This window comes from Grammomys surdaster, unplaced genomic scaffold, assembly GCF_004785775.1.
Source record: "Grammomys surdaster isolate TR1022 unplaced genomic scaffold, NIH_TR_1.0 125752, whole genome shotgun sequence".
Lineage (NCBI taxonomy): Eukaryota > Metazoa > Chordata > Mammalia > Rodentia > Muridae > Grammomys > Grammomys surdaster.
Window position 1 is genome coordinate 1,245,278 of NW_021620584.1, and position 23,355 is coordinate 1,268,632.

At 49.7% G+C, this 23,355-nt stretch overlaps 1 protein-coding gene across 1 annotated transcript in view; it reads right to left on the bottom strand.

The window, feature by feature from the left end:
• Positions 1-8,258: 8,258 nt before the first annotated feature.
• Tom1 (target of myb1 membrane trafficking protein) overlaps positions 8,259-23,355 on the bottom strand; it is a 35,358-nt gene continuing 20,261 nt past the window's right edge. Inside the window, exons 7-15 of the mRNA XM_028788585.1 lie at positions 22,922-23,038; positions 20,326-20,459; positions 19,364-19,397; positions 18,941-19,034; positions 17,062-17,182; positions 13,759-13,834; positions 10,843-10,902; positions 9,270-9,309; positions 8,259-9,134 (exon numbers count right to left, since the gene is read on the bottom strand). Of these exons, the coding sequence (XP_028644418.1) occupies positions 8,980-9,134; positions 9,270-9,309; positions 10,843-10,902; positions 13,759-13,834; positions 17,062-17,182; positions 18,941-19,034; positions 19,364-19,397; positions 20,326-20,459; positions 22,922-23,038 (831 nt within the window). The 3' untranslated portion in view covers positions 8,259-8,979. The remainder of the gene's footprint in view (positions 9,135-9,269; positions 9,310-10,842; positions 10,903-13,758; positions 13,835-17,061; positions 17,183-18,940; positions 19,035-19,363; positions 19,398-20,325; positions 20,460-22,921; positions 23,039-23,355) is intronic.

A 23,355-nucleotide genomic window follows, 5' to 3' on the forward strand; every position in this document is an offset into this window, starting at 1 on the left:
GAGAGAGAGAGAGAGAGAGAGAGAGAGAGAGAGAGAGAGAGAGAGAGAGAGAGAGACTGAGACACACTGGATTAGCCTGTACGTTATATTCTCTAGTTGGCTGTGCCCATGGAGTGTGGTTCCTGAAGTTGTGGTGCCATCAGTTACTAACAACTCCGGTCACCTCACCTCTTCTTTAGCATATGCTGCTCTGTCACCTGACATTCCCTAGAGGCCAATACAGCATGGGGGCCTATATCATCCTTTGCTTTTGCTGCCCAGGAGGGCAGGAAGGTCACCAGGGCCAATATCCAGAAGGTCAGCAGCTCAGCTGGCCTTCGTGGGGACAGGAACCCTCGGTTTCTATCAATCCATTTACCAATCCCACTCACTTGTTTCCCAACTGTCCCTGTGTCTATGGGGTCAAGGACAGTGACCTTCTGTGGGTACATTCCCAGCAGCTATCTCGGGATCACAGCACAGGAGGGTGATAGCAGGACAGCCCCCGGGGCAGGGAACAGAGGCAGGTTTGAAGCTGTTGTGAACGTAGACGGCAGGGCTGAGAACAGAGAAGAGGTGGGACTGGCCTGCACCATGTTAGAGTTAGCTCTTTGCCTACTGCCTATGGTGTTGGGGATTGAACCAAGGGTCTTGCCTCTTCTGTTTGTAAGCAAGGCAAGCACTCCTCTTCCAAGCCCCAGCCCCAGCCTTCTGTCAGCTCAGTCAGCCTTTATTTCTTTTCCAGTTTTCCGAATGGACAATAGATCCAGGGATGGTGACAGAGTCAGCCATATCTAAGGTGGAGTAAGTGTCTTATGATCTCTCTATTCATCTTCCTATTATAATCATAGAGAATTCCATGACAGGTGAATGACTGGTCAGGAGGTCAGGAATGACTTGACTGGAGGAGGTGACACACTGAAGAGCAGGTGAGATAATTTGTGGGAGGAGCATGTTCTACAGGGAACAGCAAACATCTTGTACAGAGGTTATAAAGTCAGACCAGTTGGGTGTGTGTGTGTGTGTGTGTGTGTGTGTATGTGATGTGAAAACAGCCTGTATTCTGGGTGTTTCTGGGGACAGACCCAGGAGCTTTGGCCAGTCCAGAAATTGAGTCTTTATCTTGGGTGAAGAATTTGATTTTGTTGAGGTTTGAGGATGGTAGTTATTTTAAAACATGGTCAGGGGCAGTGAGATGGCTCAGCTTGTAAAAGTTCCTACTGCCAAGCCTGAGGACTTGGGATTCACACAATGGAAGGAGAGAACCAAAAACTGTCCTCTGACCTCCCCTAGTAGGCATGCACACATACACACATGTAACAGGCATGCACACATCCACACATGTAAACAGACAAATAAATGTAATTTTAACATTAAACAAAACTCATCCAGAGGTTGAAGAGACAGCTCAGGTATTATAAGAAATCATCTTGTACTCCCAAGAGGGCACAGTTTGGTCCCCAGTATCCTGATCCTACATCAGGTGGCTCACAACTACCTGTAACTCTAGCTCCAGGAGATCCAATCCCCTCTTCAAACATGCACTGTGGTCACGTGCACAAATGTATATACACACACACTTAATTCAAAAATTAAAATAAGGAACCTGAGAGATGGTTCAGAGCACTGACTGCTCTTCTAGAGGTCATAAGTTTAATCCCCAGCAACCACATGGTGGCTCGCAAACATCTGTAACGGGATTCAATGCCCTCTTCTGGTGTGTCTGAAGACAGAACACTCATATAAATAAATACATAAATAAATATTTTTAAAAATTAAAATATGTACCAAAAACTATTTTTAAGAGCATTCTGGCTGTGTGGAAGCCCCCATCTTGGGGAGGGCAGTGCCCAGGTTCTATGCTTTGTTCTACAAACTCTAACAGCAGATGATAGTCCAAAGAACTCCAGGAAGTTTGGAAGTCTGGAGGGGGGCCACTTCTGCACTCACCATGGAGCCCAGAAGCTTCCGTCTTCCACAGGCCTTCCTGTTCTGTGCTGTGCTGACTCAGGCATAAAAATGTTACTTCTTTTCCAGTTCCACAAAGTGCTACTCTTGTCAAATATTTGTAGGCAGAACCTCTGGGGCCACTGGGAAGATTGACAGCAAGCTACCTGGAAAGCAGAGTAGCATGGCACCTTAGGTTTTTTTGGATGGGGCTGGAGAGATGGCTCAGTGGTTAAGAGAGCTGGCTGCTCTTCCAGAGGTTCTGTTGGATGGCTTTGGTTTCCTGTCCCATCCGGCAGCTTCGGAGCCTTGAGACTACTTGTCCGGTCTTAGCTCACTGGTGTTCTCCTGGGATAGTGTGGTCATTGCCCCTTTCCTGGCAAGAGCTTTAGCTCTTCCTTCTTTGAACTTGAAGATCCCACAGCATGATTCACAACTTGAGCCGACTTGGTTCCGTGTTTTCTAGTTACTTCCTGGACGTGGTCTGCCATTTCCTAGCCTTCTGCATGCTTTGTTACAGCTCAGACAATGCCACTCACTTTCTTGTCCCTTATGCAGGAAAGGGTCTAGCCTTGGCCTAAAAGGGTAGTACATGTCTGTGAACCAGCTTAGGAGTCAGAGGAGAAAGGATCAAGGGTTTAGACAAGTGTTAGCTACACAATGATTTGAGGCTAGCTTTTGCTATATGAATCATGTCTCAAAAAAAAAAAAAAGCCAGACAGTCTCTGGACTCACATGGTGGACAGAAAGAACCTTTTCTCACCTCACATGCTCACTTGGGGCATAAGTGCACACTCTCAGATTGTGTGTATGTGTGCTTGCAATTGTTATTACTATTATTATTATAACACTGTTAAAAAATACAGGGGCAGGAGAGATAGCTCAACTGTTAAGAGCACTGGGTCCATCAAGAGGACCAGGGTTGGATGCTCAGCATCCACATGGCAGCTCACAACCATGTGTGACCTAGTCCCAGAAGAACAGATGCGCACTTCTGGCCTCCAAGAGCACTGTATGCAAGTAGTGCACAGACACTCTTCAGGCAAACCACCCATACACATAAAAGTAAATTTTAGCTGGGCAGTGGTGGCACATGCCTTTAATCCCAGCACCTGGAAGGCAGAGGCAGGTGGATTTCTGAGTTCGAGGCCAGCCTGGTCTACAGAGTGAGTTCCAGGAGAGCCAGGGCTACACAAAGAAACCCTGTCTCGAAAACCAAACCAAACCAAACCAAACCAAACCAAACCAAACCAAACCAAACCAAACCAAACCAAACCAACCCAAAACAAACCAAACCAAAACAAAACAATTTTTTTGAAAAAGTTCAGCTTCTAGGGTAGAGAGATCCCTTAAAAGTATCTTTTGCTCTTATAGAAGATTCAGGTTCAGCTCCCTGCACCCACACCAGTGGCTCACGAACACCTGCAAAGCCACTTCCAGGGGTTGAAAGTACACATGAACTCACAAAGGCACACATGTATACACATAAATAGAAATAATAAATCTTTTTTTGTTATTTGCTTTTTGGTTTTCAAGACAGTTTCCCTGTGTAGCCCTGGTTTATAGACAAGGCTGGCATCAAATTCATTGAGATCCACCTGCCTCTGCCTCCCTAGTGCTGGGATTAAAGATGTGCACTACCACCCCTTTGACATTTTAAGATATAATCTTTAAAATGTTCAACCTTGCAGGTTTAACCTCAGATCTCATGAATACCTTCTTCTTGTGTTCATGTAGCACCCCAGGCTATGCCAAGAGGACTCCTTCTGGATGGAGGGTGTGGGCCTGTGGGCCTGTGCACTGCATGTGTGTATGATGACAACACACCAAAAGGACTGAGTAAAGAGGAGCCTGATAGGAGGGGTGGAACACATCGTCGATCCTCAGCTCCAGTCTGTCTCCTCGAGGTCTTTGCTCTTTGACAAAGTGCAAGTGCTTGCTCTTGCTAGCTGGTGCACTAGAGATCAGGCTCCTGGCACAACAGTGACTGAGGAGGGGGTCAACACATGGGTGGAAGGAGGGGATAGCAGAGACAATGGCAGGAAAGCAAGAAGTGAAAGGTACCAGCTCAGCACTTTGCAAAGCTAGGAGAAAAGCCTTCAACGACAGAGCAGGACTAGGGCTGAGGCCAAGGTTGGCAGAAGTGTTTCAGAGCCTGTAGCCCAGTGAGTTTGTTTATCCTCAACTCCTGCCCTTTTGGGTCAGGGGGTCTGCCTCAACCATCAGGGCTGCACAGATGGAGGCTGGCCAGTTAGAGTGTCTCTGGTGGGTAATACTGATTACTGATGTGGAAAAGGGAGAAATAAGAACTGCTCAATGTATTGCAAAGTATCATGTAGACAAAAACACAGAAGTGAATATCTATGCACCCACAAAGTGATGTCCCCAGCCTCCGTGCAGCCCTGGTACTCAGTCTGGGTGGGAGCTGCCTCCTCCCAAAGTGAGGTTGAGAGACAGTGGTTTAGGTAGAAATCTGAGTTCAGAGGCTGCCTGACTTCTGATTTTTGTATACCCCTCCTCCAAAGACTGCACCAGGGACACATAGAAATAAAAATAGAGACCATTTATTAAGAAAGGACAAACAGCCAGGCACATGGTGCACACCTTTAATTCCAGGACTCGGGAGGCAGAGTCAGGCATACCTTTGAGTTTGAGCCCAGCCTGGTCTATACAGAGCGAGTACCAGGGCAGCCAGGGCTAGTGAGCAAGTTAAGACATGTGATCCAAAAAGACTCCTAAGCACACCGGCCTGAGCACGCTCAACTCATTTATGAAGCCTAGCCAGGGAAGTGTTTCCAGTCTTTGTCACCCTTTTTTCTGATATGTTAATCATTAAAAAAATTATTTTATATGTATTTGTTCTGTTTGTATTATGTCTGGGTACCATGTACCCACAGAGGCCCAAAGAAAGCTCCAGATTCCCAGAACTGGAGCTAGAGACAATTATAAGCTACCATGTGGATGCTGGGAATTGAACCCTTGCCCTTTGTCACATGCAACTGTGGGGATTGGGATGCAGGGTGGCCTCTGGCAGGGGCAGAGTACAGACAGGCTAAGCCAGGGGGGGAGGATGGGGCTCCAGATGGATGGCAGTGAAGTCTGCTCGCTCACTGCTAGGTGCAGCTTTTAAATGGGTAGGGAGTTCTAGGGAACAGGTAGGAGCCCCAGTTAGACTTCCTGGATCTGAGTCCTTTCTCTCGCCTGTTCTGCTCTTACCTCATAGCTGGTTCTTGGTGGGTTCCCATGTCTCTGGAGATGGGCTAAGTATGATCTGTCAGTCGTTGCAAATCTCCATGAGGACTGGTGGAGGCAGGTCTTACGTACCACTGCTCTGTACAGTGGAAGGAATCTGTGTGTGGTAGCCAGAAGCAGGATCTGTCTTTCCAAATGCATACTAGAGTCCTTAGGATCTCACAGTGTGACTGTTTATGGAGAAAGCAAATCTAAAGAGGTGACTAAGGTGCAGTGTGGTCATTAGACGAGGGGCTAATCCAATAGAACTGCTCTTTCTAAGAGAGGAAGTCAGAGTGAAGATATGTGGGCCAGTTGTGGTAACACAGGATGAAGATGGCCATCTGAAAACCAAGAACATCCCTGCCACACCTGGATCTTAGACTTCCAGCTTCCAGTGTGAACAAGTGTGTGTTGTTTGGCCAGCTGTGGCCGTTTGCTGGGGAACTGTGCAGGGGGCGGTATGAACTTCTGTGGAGCTTAATGATGCTGGAGGTGGGGAGGCTTCCTCCAGGGACAAATCTCATAACTCCCAGACAGTAGGATGTGGATGTCACTCTATCTGCCTACAGTGAAGCATGCCTCCCTCTTCCCTGCCTGTCCCAAAGCTGGAAGGTGAGTGGCAGAGTGGCCACCGGCAGTGAGGGGACTTCAGGAGCTTGAGTTGAGGGGAAACTGGTGTTTGGACAGGGTCATGGGGTCCAGCAGACAATGGCGTGGAAAACATCAGATAGGGACAGCACCCGACTGGCGGAGATGGGATGGAGCAAGAAGCTGTGGAGTGAACCAAGCTGGGTGTGGGGATGATGCTTGAGACTACAGCGCTCAGAGTTCGAGGAGGGAGGTTAGGAAGTTTTCTTGCTCAAAATCAAAACACAAAAAAATAAGCTGGGCAGTGGTGGCATATGCCTTTAATCCCAGCACTTGGGATGCAGGGGCAGGTGGATCTCTGAGTTTGAGGCCAGCCTGATTTACAGAGAAGTTTCAGAACAGCCAGGGCTACATAGAGAAACTCCACCTCAAAAAGAAACACAAACCTAACCAACCAAAAAACCACAACCAAATAAAAAACAAAACAAAATAAAACAGGGCTGCGGTTCATTACTGGAGAAGGGAACAGCACAAGAAGCGGGGATCTGAGAACTGTGCTGGGCTGTACTCGGTGCCATGGTGCAGTCTTGACTTCCTGCACACAGCAACAGTTCACCTGTACACTTGGCAGAGGAGCCTGCTAGTGTGCGCACCACACCGGGAGATGGGAGCTACCTATCCAAAAGAGTCATAGCCTGTTGCTAGCTCTGGTGTGTCTTTTATACAGCCCAAGAGTCAGGTAGAATCAGAGCCGAAGTGAGGATAAGAATAGGGTTGTGTGTGTGTGTGTGTGCGCGCGTGCGCGCGCGCGCGCGCCTGTGGCAATGCTTGGAGGGAAAAGGTGGAAGGAGAGCGCCCTCGAATGCAGCACTGCTGCCATCTTGTGGTCACAATGGGACACTGGCTCTGAAGCCAGGCCCACAGGGCAGGATAGCCTTTCAGCCATCTTGGAAGGCTTCATGAAGTGCTGCCCCGAGCAGTCCCTGCTTCACTCCCATTGCTGGGATCCAGTCAATTGTGGGCATCTTTGCACGGGCATCCAAGGTGGGGAGGAAACTGGTGGTGCCCTCTAAGTCTCCAGCAGTTGTCCTGAATGGACACACTGGGAGCTGGGATGCGACAGCACAGGCTGAGCTGAGGAACCAGAGCTGTAAGCCAAGTACTGGGATCTGCACCCAGTGTCTAGTTTCTCACCAGCCTTCTCTCCCTTCTGCTGCCTGCTTGGTCTCCAGAGTGAGGGCCTGGAAGCTCTGCTCTGTCTTAGTGGAAGTCTGGGGAGCTGATCACTTAGTCCCAGCTTTGCAGTTAGCCCAGTGGCTCCTTTATCTCAGATCCAGTCTTTATTGCCCCTTCCCTTCCACAAGTCCTCGGGCAGACACATTTATCACATCTGCATTCATATCACCTGCACTGTGCACCATGTCTGTCGTACAACTATCAGTCAAATAAACTCCTGGTAACACACAACTGGTAGTGTAGCTATTGGTAGGGCTCTAGGCTTCTGGAGTGGTCATGGGAACTTCCCTAGACTTTCTAGCTTACACAGGAAAGTTGCCTTTGATCATTTATAGTCAGTTTCCCTAAAGGGCTTCAGATATGGAGAGAATAAAGGAAGCAAGTAGATGGTAGTTAGGGAGTGTGTGTGTGGGGGTGTCCCTCTAATCCAAGCTTTGTTAATCAGACAAGGCCCTGCTTATCCACATGTAAAGGATAGCTACACCATGGATGCTATGGAACCAGGTCAGGAGTAGACTGGACATGTACAGGCTTGGACATGTACTCTCAGTCCTTCTCCTGCATGAAGATGGAATACCCCAGGCCTATGCAGACTGTCCCTAATCTGCTTCCTTTACCTAAGTGTCCCTAGAGAGCTGGGCCAGGTCTTAGAGTGCAGGTAGCAGATCCTGTGTGCTGATCACTGCTTTCTGACTTTGGAGAAGACAGTATCTCTAGCCTTGTGCCCACTTGGTGCTAAGGGCTGGGTCAGCAGGTGCCTTCAGCTAGAAATAAAGCCTCTTGAGGGCTGACCCAGGGAAAGTCTGGGTGCCCACAAGTAATCTGCATGGCCCAGTGCCGAGGGCTGTGTGCCAAGGCAGCCATGAGTTCCAGTTACCAGCATGCAGTGCTGACAGTGCAGTTACCTGGGCCATGGTTGGCATCAGCACACTCCCTGTGGCCTCCTGCCCCAATATGCCAGCATTGTCCACCAATACTAGGCTCCTTCTCTTGAGCAACATGCTACTATTCTATTGTAGGATGGGCAAAAGCCAGCTGCTAGGGGTAGTGGAATATGAAGGAACCCAAACAGGTAGATGGCTCTCTTGTACAGAGCAGAGAGAGGCTGCATGTGTGTGGTGAAGCAGGGATTCTATCTGTGAGTATGGCTGTGTGCTGTGCCCTACTGTGCTGTGAGTGGTCTGTAGATGCCCACCACTCAGATGGCCTTTAGCTCAAAGCAGATGCCCTGCCCCCCCCCAAAGTGACATCCAATTGTTTCCTACCAGAGTAGATCATGCTGGCAAATAGCTTTCTACTTTTATTTGGGGATACAAAAGGCACCTCTCCCTGTACCTGAGGACCAATCAACAGATGAGCCCTAGGTGGGTGGAGCCCTGCTGGAGGAACAGAGCAAGGACAGGGGAAAGGCAGTGGAGGAACTCTCGGGGGAGGTGCTCTGGGTACCCAGAATCCCCGAGGTCTCATCTTGACACCTGGGCAGTGAGGTCTTTTCTCACTGGGTGCAGCTCCGTACCAGGACAGTGGGCAGCTGAGCAGGGGCCACCATAGCCCATCCTAACAGCCACTAAAGCCTTCTTCAGGCCCCACTCTGCAGGGGGATGGGATAGGCGAGGCTGCAGTAATGGCCCCTCTATTGCCTAGACTGGTAGTGTAGATTCTAGAGGGCTCCTGTGGGCTTCTCTGCATAAGGGACCAGGGGAATTTCATGGAAGCAGCCTTATACCAGGTCAATTAGGTCATATCAGGTCAGCTTGTCTGGGGCCCCAGATCTCAGTAAAGTCATAGTCGTTAGCAGGATGGGAAGAAGGCAGGACCAGTCATGATCCCAAGAGAGGGCTGACTTGTTCCTTCAGTTCATCCCACTGCTGCCCAGGCTCTGGGAGAAGAGAAGCGGGGTAACAAAACACCCCCAAGCAGCCTTAACACCAAGGGAGGGACCCCAGCAGGTATGAGAGTGTCCGGCCCTGGGCTGCAGGATGCCAGACCTTGCACTCATAAGGCAAACAGCATGTCATCATCCTTCTCCTGGGTCTTCCTCCGAGGGGCTGTTCCAGGAGAGGGTCTGGAGGATCCCTCGGCTGAAGGGCTGGCCAGGTTGGGAAGTCGATCAGCAGCTTTGGCTCGTTCTTCCAAGAATTTGTCAAATTCTAGAGGGAAAGAGTAGGCTTATAGGCTAGGGCTCGGAGAGAGGGAGGGGGACGAAAGGAGGAGGGGGAAGGGGCGGAGGAGAGCTGGGACTACTCCTTTCAGGGGAGGAGTAGGCAGACAGGGTGAACAGTTACCTTCACTGGTGACACCGGAGGGCTCCTCAGCACCGCTCCCCTGAGGACGCAGAGGGAAGGAAATAGAAGTTATTACTGCCAGGAGCATGCACAGCTGGCCACCCAGTAGGGTTACAAGGGCAGGCCCTTGGGATCAGGGCCAGTGTTGGTGTTGTGCTTAAGCTGGTCCTGGTGTCAGGACACAGGCCTTGGCTCACACCCTCCTATGCTTCAGGACCCAGGTGTTCCAACTTGTGAGCCATGATTTTTTTTTTCCTTTGAACCAGGGACACTGGGTCTGAAGAAGTGGCTTAGCAGTTAATAGGTCATGCTAATTCTCACAGAGAACTCAAGTTCGGTTTCTAGCACACATCACACAGCCCCTAACAGCCTACACACTAGGATCAGGGGACCCAATGTTCTCTTTTGGCCTCTGTGGGTACTGCTCGTGAGCCCATACAGGCACATGCTCACTTACAGAAACAGAACATAAAATCAGGCCTGGTGAGCTGGCTCAGTGGTTAGGGGCTCTTGTTGCTGTCGCAGAGGACTTGGGTTGTGTTCCCATATGGCAGTTCATAATGAATTGTAACTCTAGTTCCAAGGAACGGGATGTCTTTTTTTTTTTTAATTCTTTTTTAAGAAGTTAAATGTCAAGAAACAGCAAGGACAGCTGGGCATGGTGGCACAGGTCTTTAATCCCAGCATTTATGAGGCAGAGGCAGGAGGATCTCTGTGAGTTCAAGGCCAGCCTGGTTTATAAAGCAAGTTAGATAGCTAGTACTAGATAGAGAGACCCTGTGTCAAAAAAGAAAATTAAAGAAAGGAAGGAAGAAAGGGGAAGGGAGGGGAGGGGAGGGGAGGGGAGGAAGGAGAAACAGTGTAGGTGAGGCTAAGGTGATGGATACGGAAAGCTAAGCACAGAATGCCAAGCCAGGTATGGTGCCCAGCTTTCCTCTCCTCTAGGGTTCATAGCTGGAAGGCTGACACCCCACACAGCAGCTGCCTGGGTTAAAGCTGTGCTGTTTGTCTGGCTGGAGGTAAAGCTATGCCCACTGACCCGTATGGCTGTGTGTGGCACGGAGGTAGACTGACATGCCTGCCTCAGTTAGGAGGGCCTTTGGAAATGGGAATGCTCAAGCTCTCCCTGGGTCTTTAGCGTCCTCAGAGGTGGTGGCAGAAACTAGAAGAGAGGCCCTGATACCAGAACTGATTCTGACTCCTGGTACTTCTGTTCTTTGGAAGAAGCAGGGCTTGGGGCTGGAGGTCTGGTTCAGGATTTCTGTCCCTTTAGAAAGTAGGTGGCTGTGAGCTGGGCTCTTTGCAGCTACCAGCCTTTTAGACAGGGAATGGAACAATGACGATCACTCCCTCTGAGGGCCTACTGTGGGGAGTTTAGAACCCACCCCTGCTCCATAACCAATTCCATCTTCCGAGTGCTGACTGACAGGGATAGGGAGGCTGTTGCACGGGAGAGGATGGTGGGTGACTAGACGGAGACAGTAATACTTGCCTCTCCTCTAGTCATTTACTAGGCCCTTCTACAAGACAAATGGATCCCTGCTTGGCAGGAAAGGCGTGAGCCCCAACTTACCACATCTGTGGACAGCCACTGCTCAATGTCCTCCATGATGCGGGCCTGGGTGGCCGGGATCTGGAAGGAAGGCAGCAGTGAGGCAGAGGGAGTGGGTGAGTGACAGGAAGGAAGCTGAGTGCTTCCTCAGCCACTCAGCCACCCTGATGTGAGTTTCTTCTGTGTTCTACTGTGGTGCACATCCTGGGGTTGCCTCTTCCAGCTGCCTGGGACCACTCTGCCTAGCAGCTGGAGCAGGGCAAGAGGTAAACAGGAGATATTCCCCACATGGAGAAAATGTAGGTCTGCTCCCAACAATCGGAACTGTGGGAGGTGTTCCAACTGGAGAAGGGATTTAAGCCATGGTCCAGGACAAGGACAAGCCTGGTCACAGGTGCTCAGAGCAAACAGGGAGACTCAGCTAATGGCAGATGAAGGAATTAAGGGGAGGGAGGTTCCAAGTATTCCAGAAAGTCCAGGCTGGTGGTCACAGGAGCAGCTTTCTATATGGGAGTATTTGACTCTGGGCTCAAACACATGGGCTCTCACATGGTGGCTCCTAAAAGGAGCAGGGGCTGGGGGCTTCCTCTGTAACAGTTTCAACAATATCAATCTGGCATGTGCATAGACAAGGTCTGTTATGGACCTTGGGGGACTCCTGGCATCTTACATAATATTCTTGTATTTGTCTTCCTCACCCGGCAGCATGACTGTCATCCAGAGTGCTGTCAGGAGGTGGTAAGGCCAGTAGAGAGCCTGGATAGAGGAATGCTGGGAACTCTTAAGCTTCTGTTTGACAGCTTTTAAACAGAAGGAGAGGTAGAGTCTCTGACCAAGCCAGTTTAGCATCCAAGCTTATCACGTAAGCTACCCAGGGTGCCTCACTATGGGAGAATCATGATGACACTCCCTACCTTTCTGATTGACTGGTCACAGCCCCTTTAAATGTCTCCAAAGGGAGGTCAGCCAGCCAGGCAGGTGGAAGGCCAGGGCTGGAGGGGTGGGGCTGGCACCTGGCTGCTGGACGATGTAGACAGGGAAGGAGTGTGTGGTGTGATTGAGGATTATGCTCAGAAGCTGCCAGGCTGGGGCAATGTGGAGAGCAAGTTAAACAAAACAAAACAAAACAAAACAAAACAAAACAAAACAAAACACTCCTTGACATTCCTATGGGGTCACCCACACATTCTAAGCTGAAGAGCAGTAGTTGTCAGCCAGCCTGCTGACTATGGAGGGCTTCTGAGGGGCACCAAGGTTTTAGGAAGGCTGCTTTGTCCACCAGCTTCATAGTTAACAACAGCAAAGAGGAGGCTTTCTGCACCCAGTGGAGGTGGGTGGTGGGGCTCCTGCCCATTCTGCACTGTCCTCTCTGTCCACTCTCCAGGTGAGGAAGACAAGTACAAGAACACTATATAAGATGCCAGGAATCCCCCAAGGTCCATGGCAGACCATGCCTATGCTCATGACCAATGTAGGCCTAGCCTACTGCAGCACCAAGGAGCGAAGGAAGAGAACCTATTGTAATGACGTCCATCACACAGGCTGTAAGTTCTGCTGAGCCTTGGACAAGGCACTGCTCCCAGCTCCAGTCTGCATTTTGATTTTGCAATTCCATCCCACAGTCAGTAGGTTATGTGCCTTTGCCTCTCGTCAGACTCAAGCCCTTAGGAGTGGGTGCTGGCCTGGTCTTCAGAAATCATATCCATCAGGTGGCTGCCCAAATAAAGTGGGGGGAGTGAAAGCAGTCATGCTTGTCAGCAAGGGCAGGTGTGAGTGTGCTGTCCACTGTGGGCTACTGAAAGGTGCTGTGTGGACCTGGAAACTCCACACTGGCCATCCTCTCGGATGCTGTTAGTCCTCGAAAAGACCTCTATCTCTGTAAGGCAGCAGCAGCAGGAGTGAATGGTGTGGTGATTCCCAAGAGAGAAATGTGAGGACTTAGCACAGAGCCAAACACAGACAACAGGCTCACGAGGGGATGGCTCAAACAGCATGCAGAGAGAAGAGGTCTGCAGCAGGTGTGTTTCGAAGCACCCAATAGAGGCCCTTGGACTCCATGAAGCCTGTCTGTCTGAAAGTGTTCTGTGCTTGTTCTGCTCGGAAAAGGACTCCAAGAAAAGAGCTATGAGCGACAGGAGCACAGATGGAGAGTTCCTGGGAGTCACCAGATCCTGCCCCGTGGGAGCAGGACCTCTGTGCTCAAGGCTTTCAAATGGCTTCTACCTCAACTGGGACAGTATCCATGGCCCTAACCACCTCCTAGACCTCTTCCCACTTCTCAGGCCCACATGGTCTCAGAGTCCATCTGCCACACTCCTTCTCCTCCTCTGTGTACTCCTTCCCCTCCTCTAGCTTCTGAGAGCAGTGTGTTGTTTTTAGCTGTCTCATTCACAGTGGCTTGGCTCACTATGGATTATGCTTGGAATCTTGCCACTGGGGAGGATAGCCACAGAGGACTCAGTTCTGGGCACGTGGCTGCCACTCAACACACAGCCAAGGAATTAACTGGACTTAAAAGAGTATGTGGGAATTCTGACTGTTGTTTTAGGGTTTTCTTTGCTCCCCTATACCCATGCTCCTGTTAGTGAAAGGTGTCTGGAGAAGCAGTGATGGGGAACAGTGACAGAGTGCTGCCCTCTCCCAGGCTGCTATATATGTCCACTGCTGTTAGGAGTTCTGGGTAAAGATGATGGACGGATGACCCATAGCGGGCAGGTGATGAAGTGAGATGTGAACCCAGGACCGCACTGGACACCAGTCCCTGAAGCAGGATTGGATCACTTGTTGGATGAGTACCTCCTTGGCTCTCTATTGGGAATAATTACACTAGCCACAAAGGGCCAAGAGAGAGCCAAATGGAAAAGAACTGTACCAAGCCAGTGCTGTAAGTCCCTCCTTTTTGGAAGGCTCTGGTTAAAATAGGACCTCTCTGCTTACCGCTCCAGTGCTCTGCTGCCGGGCATCCAGGGCCCCAGCCAGACCATCTGTAGTTTGGGGAGCTTCATATTTGACCCTGAAATACAGAGCAGTATGGCATTAGATGCTGTTTGACCACACCAGGCCTGGCAGGTAGCATGAGGACTGAGGATATCAGGTGAGCCTGACTTGGCTTGGCCTGGGCAGAAATTGCTCAGGTCACAGCATGGCCTGGTCTGAGGCTCCTCCTCTCCAAGCTAAGGACAGGAAGAAGAGGCTCCAGTTTTCACTATTGAAGATTATGTTCAGATATGTGCCACATAATGACATGTATCAACGAAGCAAGAGAATCTAGAGATAGCATGTGACCAAAGACCAGGAATAAGCTCACACATGGCTGTAATCACAACAGACCAAGTTGAGGGACTAGGAAATAGATTGTGACCCCTGTGCTCATAGATAATTTTTTTTTTTTTTGGTTTTTCGAGACAGGGTTTCTCTGTATAGCCCTGGCTGTCCTGGAACTCACTCTGTAGACCAGGCTGGCCTCGAACTCAGAAATCCGCCTGCCTCTGCCTCCCAAGTGCTGGGATTAAAGGCGTGCGCCACCAACGCCCGGCTCATAGATAATTTTTATAGGTTCCTTTTTAAGCTCTTTCCGTCTGAATTTCATCAACTGTGGTTCTGTGTAAGGATGCATTTGAATGGGAGAGTCCCTTCTATTGCAAAAAATGAGTGTGCAAGCTGCTGAGAGCCCATCTGACATTTGCTTGCCACTAGGAAGACACTCCCTACCTCTTTGATGGACTGGTCACAGCTCTTTTAAATATCCCCAAAGGGCGGCCAGCCAGCCAGGCAGGTGGAAGGCCAAGGCTGGGAGGGCTGCTGGCTGCTGGCAGATGAGGACAGAGGATTGTGTGGTGTGACTGAGAATAGCCTCAGGGGAGTGAGAAGTCATCCTGAAGTGGGAGGAAGGCTGGGCCTTATCTGTCCTGGTCAGCTGAGCCTGGAGGTGATGAAGGTACCCACCGGGTTTCTATCCCAAGGGGAAGACAGGCACTGTTAAGAGTGGTGAGGAGCTCCTTTCCTGGGGCGCCAGTACTCTGCCTTATCACCTGAGCTGATGTCCTTTTCTGGGGCTGTGTAGGCTGTTGTTAAGAGGCTCTTCGACTAAAAACCCCAACCACACTAAGATCTGCACTATGGGGCTCAGCGTCTCTAAGTCTGAGCCAGGAGAGCCACTAAGAAGGCACCCGTGCCAGAGACTGTGTCCATTTCTCCTAATTACTCCTGCCCACCACTTCCCTGTTCTCAGTCTTGGAGTGGAAACTTAGCTACTTGAAAGCCTGACTTGACCTTTGTGGACTACAGACGCTGGGCTGGGGGTTGGCCATCCCATGCCTAGGTAGAAAAGGGTCTCTATCCAGGTTGTCCCTTTTGGTTGCTGGGCAGGGCTGGGTCTTAGGACACTTGGGACAGTACTTCTCTAAGTGTTTCTGAAGAGTCTGCTGTGCAGACATCACTGAGGAAGGGTAACTGGCTCCTAAGGACAGTAGGAACACTGAAAGGGAGGAGCCTCCTGACCAGGATGCCCAGGCCTCTATTGTCTTCCTTTGTACTTCAAGTAGAAGGGCCTGGTTGGAGAGGCTCTGGTATCAGATTTGGTAGCAACTGAAATGAAAACAGCGGTGTTGACAAGAAGCTGGCTTTCCTGTGAGTCCTGGCAGAGCCAGCTGCAGGCTGGCATGGAATGGAGAGGCTGGGAGGAAAGGAAACTATCTGGGCAAAAAAAGTCAGCCAGGTGACCAGAATGGGAGGGAGGGTCTATTATAGCATGAAGGTAAGCTAGGCAGACATGAGGACAAAGGAACAAAGACCCTCAGAGCTAGGGCCCACTCTTGTCTCTGTGGGTGCATTCTGTAGGGTGGGGACCAAGGCACAGTGTCTGGTACAGGAAAACCAAAGGCCTAAGTGGGCGCAGGGAAGCTATGCCAGCCAAAGGGAAGAACTTCTGTGTGATTCTCTCAGCATCTGCTCCCTTTACACAGACATGTGCCTGTGAAGGGCTAGAGCTCACCTACCTTGCCTCTGAGCCTTTGCACTTCCTGTTCCTAGAACCTGAAGTGCTTCCTAAACCCCAGTCTGGCCTTGAGTCCTCTGAAGTGCTTGCTACCTGCTCCTCCACACAATAATGACCATGCAGGCCACACATGTGTGTGCCTGAAGGGCAGGTTGCATGTGTGCCTCCCCTGTGGAGGTATGTTGGTGAAGCAGTTCACCCAGCCATACTGTCAGACCAGTTAAACACTAGGGACTCTTCAGTGTGCCCAGTTGTTTTGTACACTGGGCCTATGTGGAAACACCACCCTCCTGAGTGTGGGTCCCACTAGACCCATTAGCTTTCATACACAGAGCAGCCTCAGCAGCACCCTTAACACCATGGCTATTTTAAGCTGCTAGCCCTGAGGCTTCTAGGCTGGGGAGTACAGACTGCTTAGGGTAAAGACAAAGCTGGTTTACAGCTCAGTGTGGAACCGGCTGGTTGCAGACTGTCAGATTGTACCCGAATCTGTAGTGTGAACAGGGAATCCTCTCTGGACAGTGTCTGCTGTCCAATGACCAAGTTGCCAAAGAAAGAATAAGCACTAAGACTCCAAGTGGGAGCAGCTAGGAGGCTTTTTTAATCTAGAACTTTCCTTGGCTGTAAGAACCATACCTGCCCATAGCTCAGCCAACAGAGTTATAAGCAAAGGGATGAAAAATATTCGCTAAGCTATTTCCTTTGATGAGCCCATGTGGAGCTAGTATAGGATTTGTCAGAGCAGGGAGTGCCTTTGGAGACCTGCTCCATTATAGGGTCTGGCTGATAACAACCAGCCTCTGAAAATGGACAGCTCACAGGGAACGGTATACTCAAGTGCAGCCAGAGTCTCCACTGGGGATGAAGGATGGCTATGAGACAATGGTCAAGACCTAGATGTCACTAAGGCTTTCTTAGGGGCTTTCTTTGTCCCTGAGGGCTTGGTACTGCCTGCACATTATGTAAGATGGCGGGCCAGCCAGACAAAATGTTATGTAGAAGTGGTGAGAGGCTCCCAACCTTCTAACCCCTCAGAGGCTTGGTTCTGGTTCTGGTCAGATGCTGGTATCCTTTCCTGTCCTTGGAGCACAGTGTTATCCAGGCCATGCTGAACTGAACTTAGGGACTGTGTATCTTTTCTCCTGCCCTGCCCATTTCCATTCCAGACTCAGGGATCCCAAGAGATGTTCTTGCCAACAGAGAACCCTCATCTGCAGGAGAGCAGGATGGAACAGATAACTCACCCTTTCCGTTGGTCAGCCAGTGAGCTGCCTCGAGTCAGAGCAAACATATCAAAGTCATCTTCCAGATGACCTGAGGTCTCCAGAGACTGCAGGCCAGCTCTCACACTGCTGGAGCCAAGATCTGCAGAGACAGAAAGGCCAGGCAAGAGGCCTGCTGTTCCACTTGCTGTTCCCATGTCCCATCTGGGACTAGAGCTGTTTGCCTGAAGAGCATTAGGAGTTAGGGATGAGACTGGGATAGGAAGCTGCCTACTGCCTGTGTTGGAAGCACTTCTTTTCTGCTGAGTGTGCTCACTTCCAAGGTGGTACCACCATCACTTCCTCTCATTGTGGTGAGGATTAGAAAAACAGGCAAACACTGACTGTTAGAACAGTGGTTCTCAACCTGTGGGCTGAGATTCCTTTGGGGGTCAAATGACCCTTTCACAGGGTTGCATATCAGATATTTACATTATGATTCATAACAGTAGCAGAATTATAGTTATGAAGTAGCAATGAAAATAATTTTATGGTTGGGGGTGACCACAGCATGAGTAACTGTATTAAAGCATTAGGAAGGTTGAGAACCACTGAGCTAATGGAAGAGGCTGGGCAGCAGAACAGTGATCAGATCTGACTGTCACAAGTGTAGTGCCAGTTATTCAAAGTGGGAGCAGAATGCACTTCTGGGGTTTGGCATGGAGGAGGCAGTCAATAATATTAAACCCAATCCTAAGCAGATCTTGTGGTGCCAGCCTGTAATCCCAGCTCCAGGGGAGACTGAGGATAGCCTAGGTTACTAAGAACATTGAAGAATAGTTTGGGGAAATTTGTGAGGCCCTGTCTCAAAGGGTTGGGATATACTTCAGTGGTAAAGCATTTGCTTAGCATGCTTGAGGCTTAATTCCCAGCACAAAACAAAACACCAAGGTAAACAACAATACAACAACAACAGCAGCAGCCTGGGAACAACAAAAAGGATAATGACTATTAATATTTATCAAGAGTATACCCGCTGGGCAGTGGTGGCACACGCCTTTAATCCCAGCAGTTGGGAGTCAGAGGTGGGTGAATTTCTGAGTTTGAGGCCAGCCTGGTCTACAGAGTGAGTTCCAGGACAGGCAGGGCTACACAGAGTGACCCTGTCACGAAAAAACAAAACAAACAAACAAACAAACAAAAAATACAAAAAACAAAAAAAACAAGAGTATAGCCAAGTATATCCACCTGTAATCTCGGCTTTTGAGAGACTGAGGCAGGAGGATGGAGAAAGTTTGAGGCCTACCTAGACAGGCTACTAAGCACTTAGCAAGAACCTGTATCAAAAGCCAGCAAAATCAAATAAAACCTAAATTATCCACTTTTCTCAGAACAAAGCACCAACAGAAACCAAGCTAAAGTTTAGCTCAAAGGCAGAATGATCGTCTAGCATGGCCAAGATCCTGAGTTCTATCCCACAGTGTCACCAAAACAGAGTCCCTTCTGGCCCAGCCCTGAAAGAAGCTCCATTCTGGCAGTTTCTTGCTCCTCCCTTCCAACCTTGAAGAGGGGCCCATTCTTTCTTTCCTTCTTCAGTAGTAGCTGATTACTGAGGCCGAGCAGCAGACTGTCTGATGGTCCCCAGGTTGTTCAGGTGGGGTGGAGGGAAGGGGTGGGGAATCAGGGCAGAGGGATGGTCAGAGCACAGTGGGATTTATATTATTCAAGGGGCTCAGGAGCATTGGTACTCCCAGGGCATTCTCACAAGTTTTGCCCAACCCTGCAGCAAGATTTGGCTTGGGATCTCAGCAAAGTAAGATATGGACCAATGTTCTGCTGTTGGTGAGCACAGGAAAGCACCCCCATAACTCCGAGGCTACCATTGTAACATACCCTAGGCTGGAGCCCCCAGCATACTCACTCATTCCTGCCAGTTGGGATGAGAGGTTGCTTGTGGCTGCAGGGTCAGGACCCATGTCAATCAGGTCAGCAGCTAGCTCAGCTTCACTGGAGGCCTAGGGTGAGCGGAGATGTCTAGATGATCCTTTCGGGTTGCACTGATCTGCCTCCAGGCCCCAGGTCTGAATGGGAGCTGGGGAGTTTCTCCTCGTCCACCTGGGCACCAGCTCAGCTATACCCCTGGGAGGCTGGGAAGGCCCTGAGATGGTGGTGGCAGAACTTATTTCCCTTAAAGGGGTAGTGGTGTAAGAAGTCAGAGACTTCCCTATGAGCCTAGAAAGAAGCACCAGTACCCTGTACAAGGAAGGTACCAGGGAGAGGGTCAGAACTTCCTCTCACTTCCTATCAGTACAGCATGATATAGTCCAGAAGAGATGCCTCTTACCTTGGCAGTCTGGCCTGTTCGAAAGCGTTCAAACCTACAAGACAGAAAATACCCCAGTCAAAAGGACAGATGGACACAGTCCCCAGAGGACCCCAGATCACTACCAGGATGAGGAGATAACTGGTCTATCTTCACAGCGCATACTCGCTGTTGCCATGCCATCACTGGCAAAGCCCCTATTCACCTGCACAGGGCTGGGGAATATATGATCACTTATGGGACCACCTTGCAATGGTCAGCAAGAAATAAGGTGACAGGAACACAAAAGAAAGGGACACTCAGCAAGCAGAGTTGAGCACTGCTTTGTCTAGTTACCTATTCTACACTAGAGAATGTGTGGGTGGTTCTCTAAGGTGGCCACTTATCTCTAACCCTCACGCAGGGGCCAGGGGCTAGGGAGGTGGGTGGGAAGGACTTTAGTGTCCAGTCTGTTGGAGTTCTGGTCTGACATAAAGGACATCAGTGCTGAATTCATCTTCTGTTCTAATGTCTCTGGGCACCTGCCTGCCAGATGAGGTGATGACTGAGTTGAGAATCTGAGTAGCAGTTGGCTGACACTGGAACAAACTGGTGAATTAGGAGCCTGATGCTAGGGTACTAGGGGACTATCACACTGCACCTCAGATGGTAAGGAGGAGGACCTGCGTCCTCTTGGGCTAATGAACAAGAAAAACTGGCCAGCTGTTGCCCTCAGGGGACAGCCCCTCGCAACTGATTACAAACCACACAGCAAGTGAGGAACACATAGGAGACACAAGGAGTGGGAGGTGGCTAGATAGTAACCCATTTCTAGAAGCAGAGCATTTTGCTTCCTGCTTTTATGACTACCTACTACCTAAGCAGCTCAGTGATGGGCAGAGAGCTGAAAGCTCTGGTGGCTTGCTGATGTCTGAAAAAGGCACAGGGAAAATGACTGTGGAGAAGCCAAGGCCATGGCCCAGGTGAAGGTGTGGTAGGATTACCGTTCATGGCGCAGAAACACGTTGTTGAGGTTGTCATTGATCATGAGCAGTTCCTCTGTCAGCTGCTCATTGGAGATACGAGGGATGAGCTCCAGGATCCGCTGCTGCATGGCACGGCAGGTACGGTTGAGTTCCTACAGGGAGAAGTGAGACACTGAGGCCACAAGCAGGACAAGGCTGCTTCTCATGAATGGTAGTCAGTCCTGGAGGAGGGGTCTTCATGACACCACAGAAAAGCTTTTGGGGCTCTACAAGCCTGTTTTCAAGATCACTGCTCAGGTGCTGCAGTATAATTACAGTCTTAGCTTGTGAGGCGAGCTCTCCCTCTGTTGCCTAGGCTGCTGTGGAGCTCTTGGTCTCACATGACCCACAGCTTCTGCAGTAGCTGGAAGTGTTAGGCTTCACACTAACATTTAAAGTACTGGAATGCACCATGATAATGATTCTGCTGCTTTAATGGAACAGCATGCAGACTGCAGAGTCAAGTTTTGGCCACCATGTTTGCTTACTGAGAAAAACCTCAGCCTCCTGGACCAACTAGTCTGGCCCATGTGGTAAAGTAGCACAAATGGAGAGACACTGCCTCAAACAGAGTAGAAGGAGAGAGCTGGCTCCCTAAGGCTGTTCTCTGACTTCTATCTGCAAGCTGTAGTACTGACATGTCTCATTCACATACACACCATAGACACCACAGACATATGCACACCTCAGGGAAAAACAAAGGCGGGCGAGGAGGATGACGGACGGGCCTGAGGATCCGGTGTGGTGTGAGCAAGTTGTAACCGTTACCTCACACATCTGGATTTGGAGGTTTTGCCTCACTATTCTTATGGACTGGCTTTTTTTCTCTTTTGATAAACTTATTTTGGAACAAATTTTCAGATTTATTGAAGAGCTGCAATATGGCACAGAGGTTCTCATGTGCCTTCACCCAGTTAGACATTTGTCAAAACCTTTCTGCTAATCTTTTTGTTTCCTGTTTCTAGATCCTACACTGTATTTAGTTACTATGTTACTGATTGGGTTTTAATTACAGTTAAACTTGATTTGAAAAAAAGAAAAAAATTAAGAGGTTGGGTGTGATGGTATGCACCTGCAACGCTAGTAGTCAGGGGCTGAGGCAGGGGGATGGAGAACATGCAAGACCAGGTTAGGCTGCATCATGAGACCTTGACTCAAAAATAAGTAAGTAAAATAACCTCCTTTGGTCAACAGGCAACTGTAGGAAGAATGGTCACATGTTCCCTGGCACCTGGCGTTGAGATGCCAGCACACTTTCTCTTGTAGGATCAAAGATGAGGCACTGCACAATCTCTGGCTTTCCATGGACCCTGTTCCCCACCCATCCCACCCAGGCCTCCTAGGGTTTCTTCATCTGCTCAGGGTGACTTTCAACATCCCTGGGTTCCCCTTCTCTTCCTCCTGTGATGAAGTATAACTGACATTAACTTCTGCTTCCTCATGGGTCCCTCCGGACAGAAAAAGAGCCTAGACTGAAGTCGTTGGTCTAAGTTACAAATCCTGGATTTGCTACCTACTAGCCACAATGACACTAGGCATGTTACACAGCCTTTCTTTGCCTTAGTTTCCTGATCTGGAGAATGGGTTTGTTTGGGGCTATGAATGAATGAATCAAGCACCTATACTGAGCTTGACACAGAGTACTCATCTTGTGGGCACTGACTCTATGTCCCTTTGACAGCTGGCTCCAGACTTCTGAGTATCCCAGACTGCTCATATCCGCATGGACTCGGCTTGGGACATATGGCTTGGGACAACTCTTATTCAACCTCCTTTCTTCATCTAGTTCTCATACTCAAGAGTCCACTCAGCTAAGACACTCCTACTTTATTTCCCCACCCCAAATATAAGGATCTCTGAGCAGTCACAGGGACATAAAGACCTGCCTTCAAAACTGCTCTCTGAGGGTTGGTGGGAGAATGATGCAGACAGCACACAGAGCATCCTGCGCACAAAGCATTCTGTCCCTCCATACATTCTGGAGACTCTGGCTTTGTCGGTTCCCAACTTTCTCACTGCCTTCCTTAGTGTCCCTTCAGGAAGGCTGCCTAACCCTCCTCAGTCCTGGGCCCCACCACATATGAAGACAGGATCAGTGAGTATCATATGACACCCAGGAGCAAAATTTAGCAATTCCCATCAGCCTCAGCTCCCCAAGACCGGATACTCACTCCTCTTAAAGCCCACATTGCTTTGTCCCTCTGCTTGCTACCACCAACACTGTGAAGGGTGGGAACCAGTCCTTCTGGCTTTCCCTAGTGCTGTCTGTGCTCATCAGTAGTGGCTGGAAGAGTAGATATTTCACATATACTATCTCATTTAACTCTCATGTCCTGCTTGTATCAAAACAGCCAAATAGATGGAGAAAATGAGGGGCTGTTTTGTTCAAGTCATAAAGCAGTAGAATTAAGATGTGAATTCCTGTCTGACGCAAATCCAAGGTTCCTGGTTGTAATGTTTTCTATTGCCACAGAGCTCCCAGCAAAAAACAAAAGACCGCAATGTAGACAGGGAAGAAAAAGGTATGGATGCACACAGGGTCACTGGCTGAACCTGGAGGCAGGCTGTTGCTCACCTGTAGTAGCTCCAGGTCTGCAGGCTCTACCTGGGTGGGCACCAGCTCTGTCAGCATCTCTGACATCACTCGTACATTTCCACTCACCATCTCCAGCTCACTGCGCAGCTTCCCAATCTGAAATGCACCATTGTAAGTGGGAGAAAAGCCAGAGTCTAGAGCTCATGCCTCCTCCACAGTCATTCGGCCCAGGAACTACCCAGCCAACACTTTCTCCACATAGCTTCCCTGCTGACTCCTGTGGATAACTCTGTACTCAAAAGCCCACAGAAGGTTCCGCCCACTACACAGCCCCCTCACAGAGGTGCTACCAACCGCTGCCATTTCCCAACCAGGAGCCAGGAACAGAGGCAGGCTGAAGCAGTGTGACAATGGGAGGGGAATAAGCCAGTGAGGGTGGCTGGAAGAGTGCCAGCATCTCTTAGGGCCAAGAT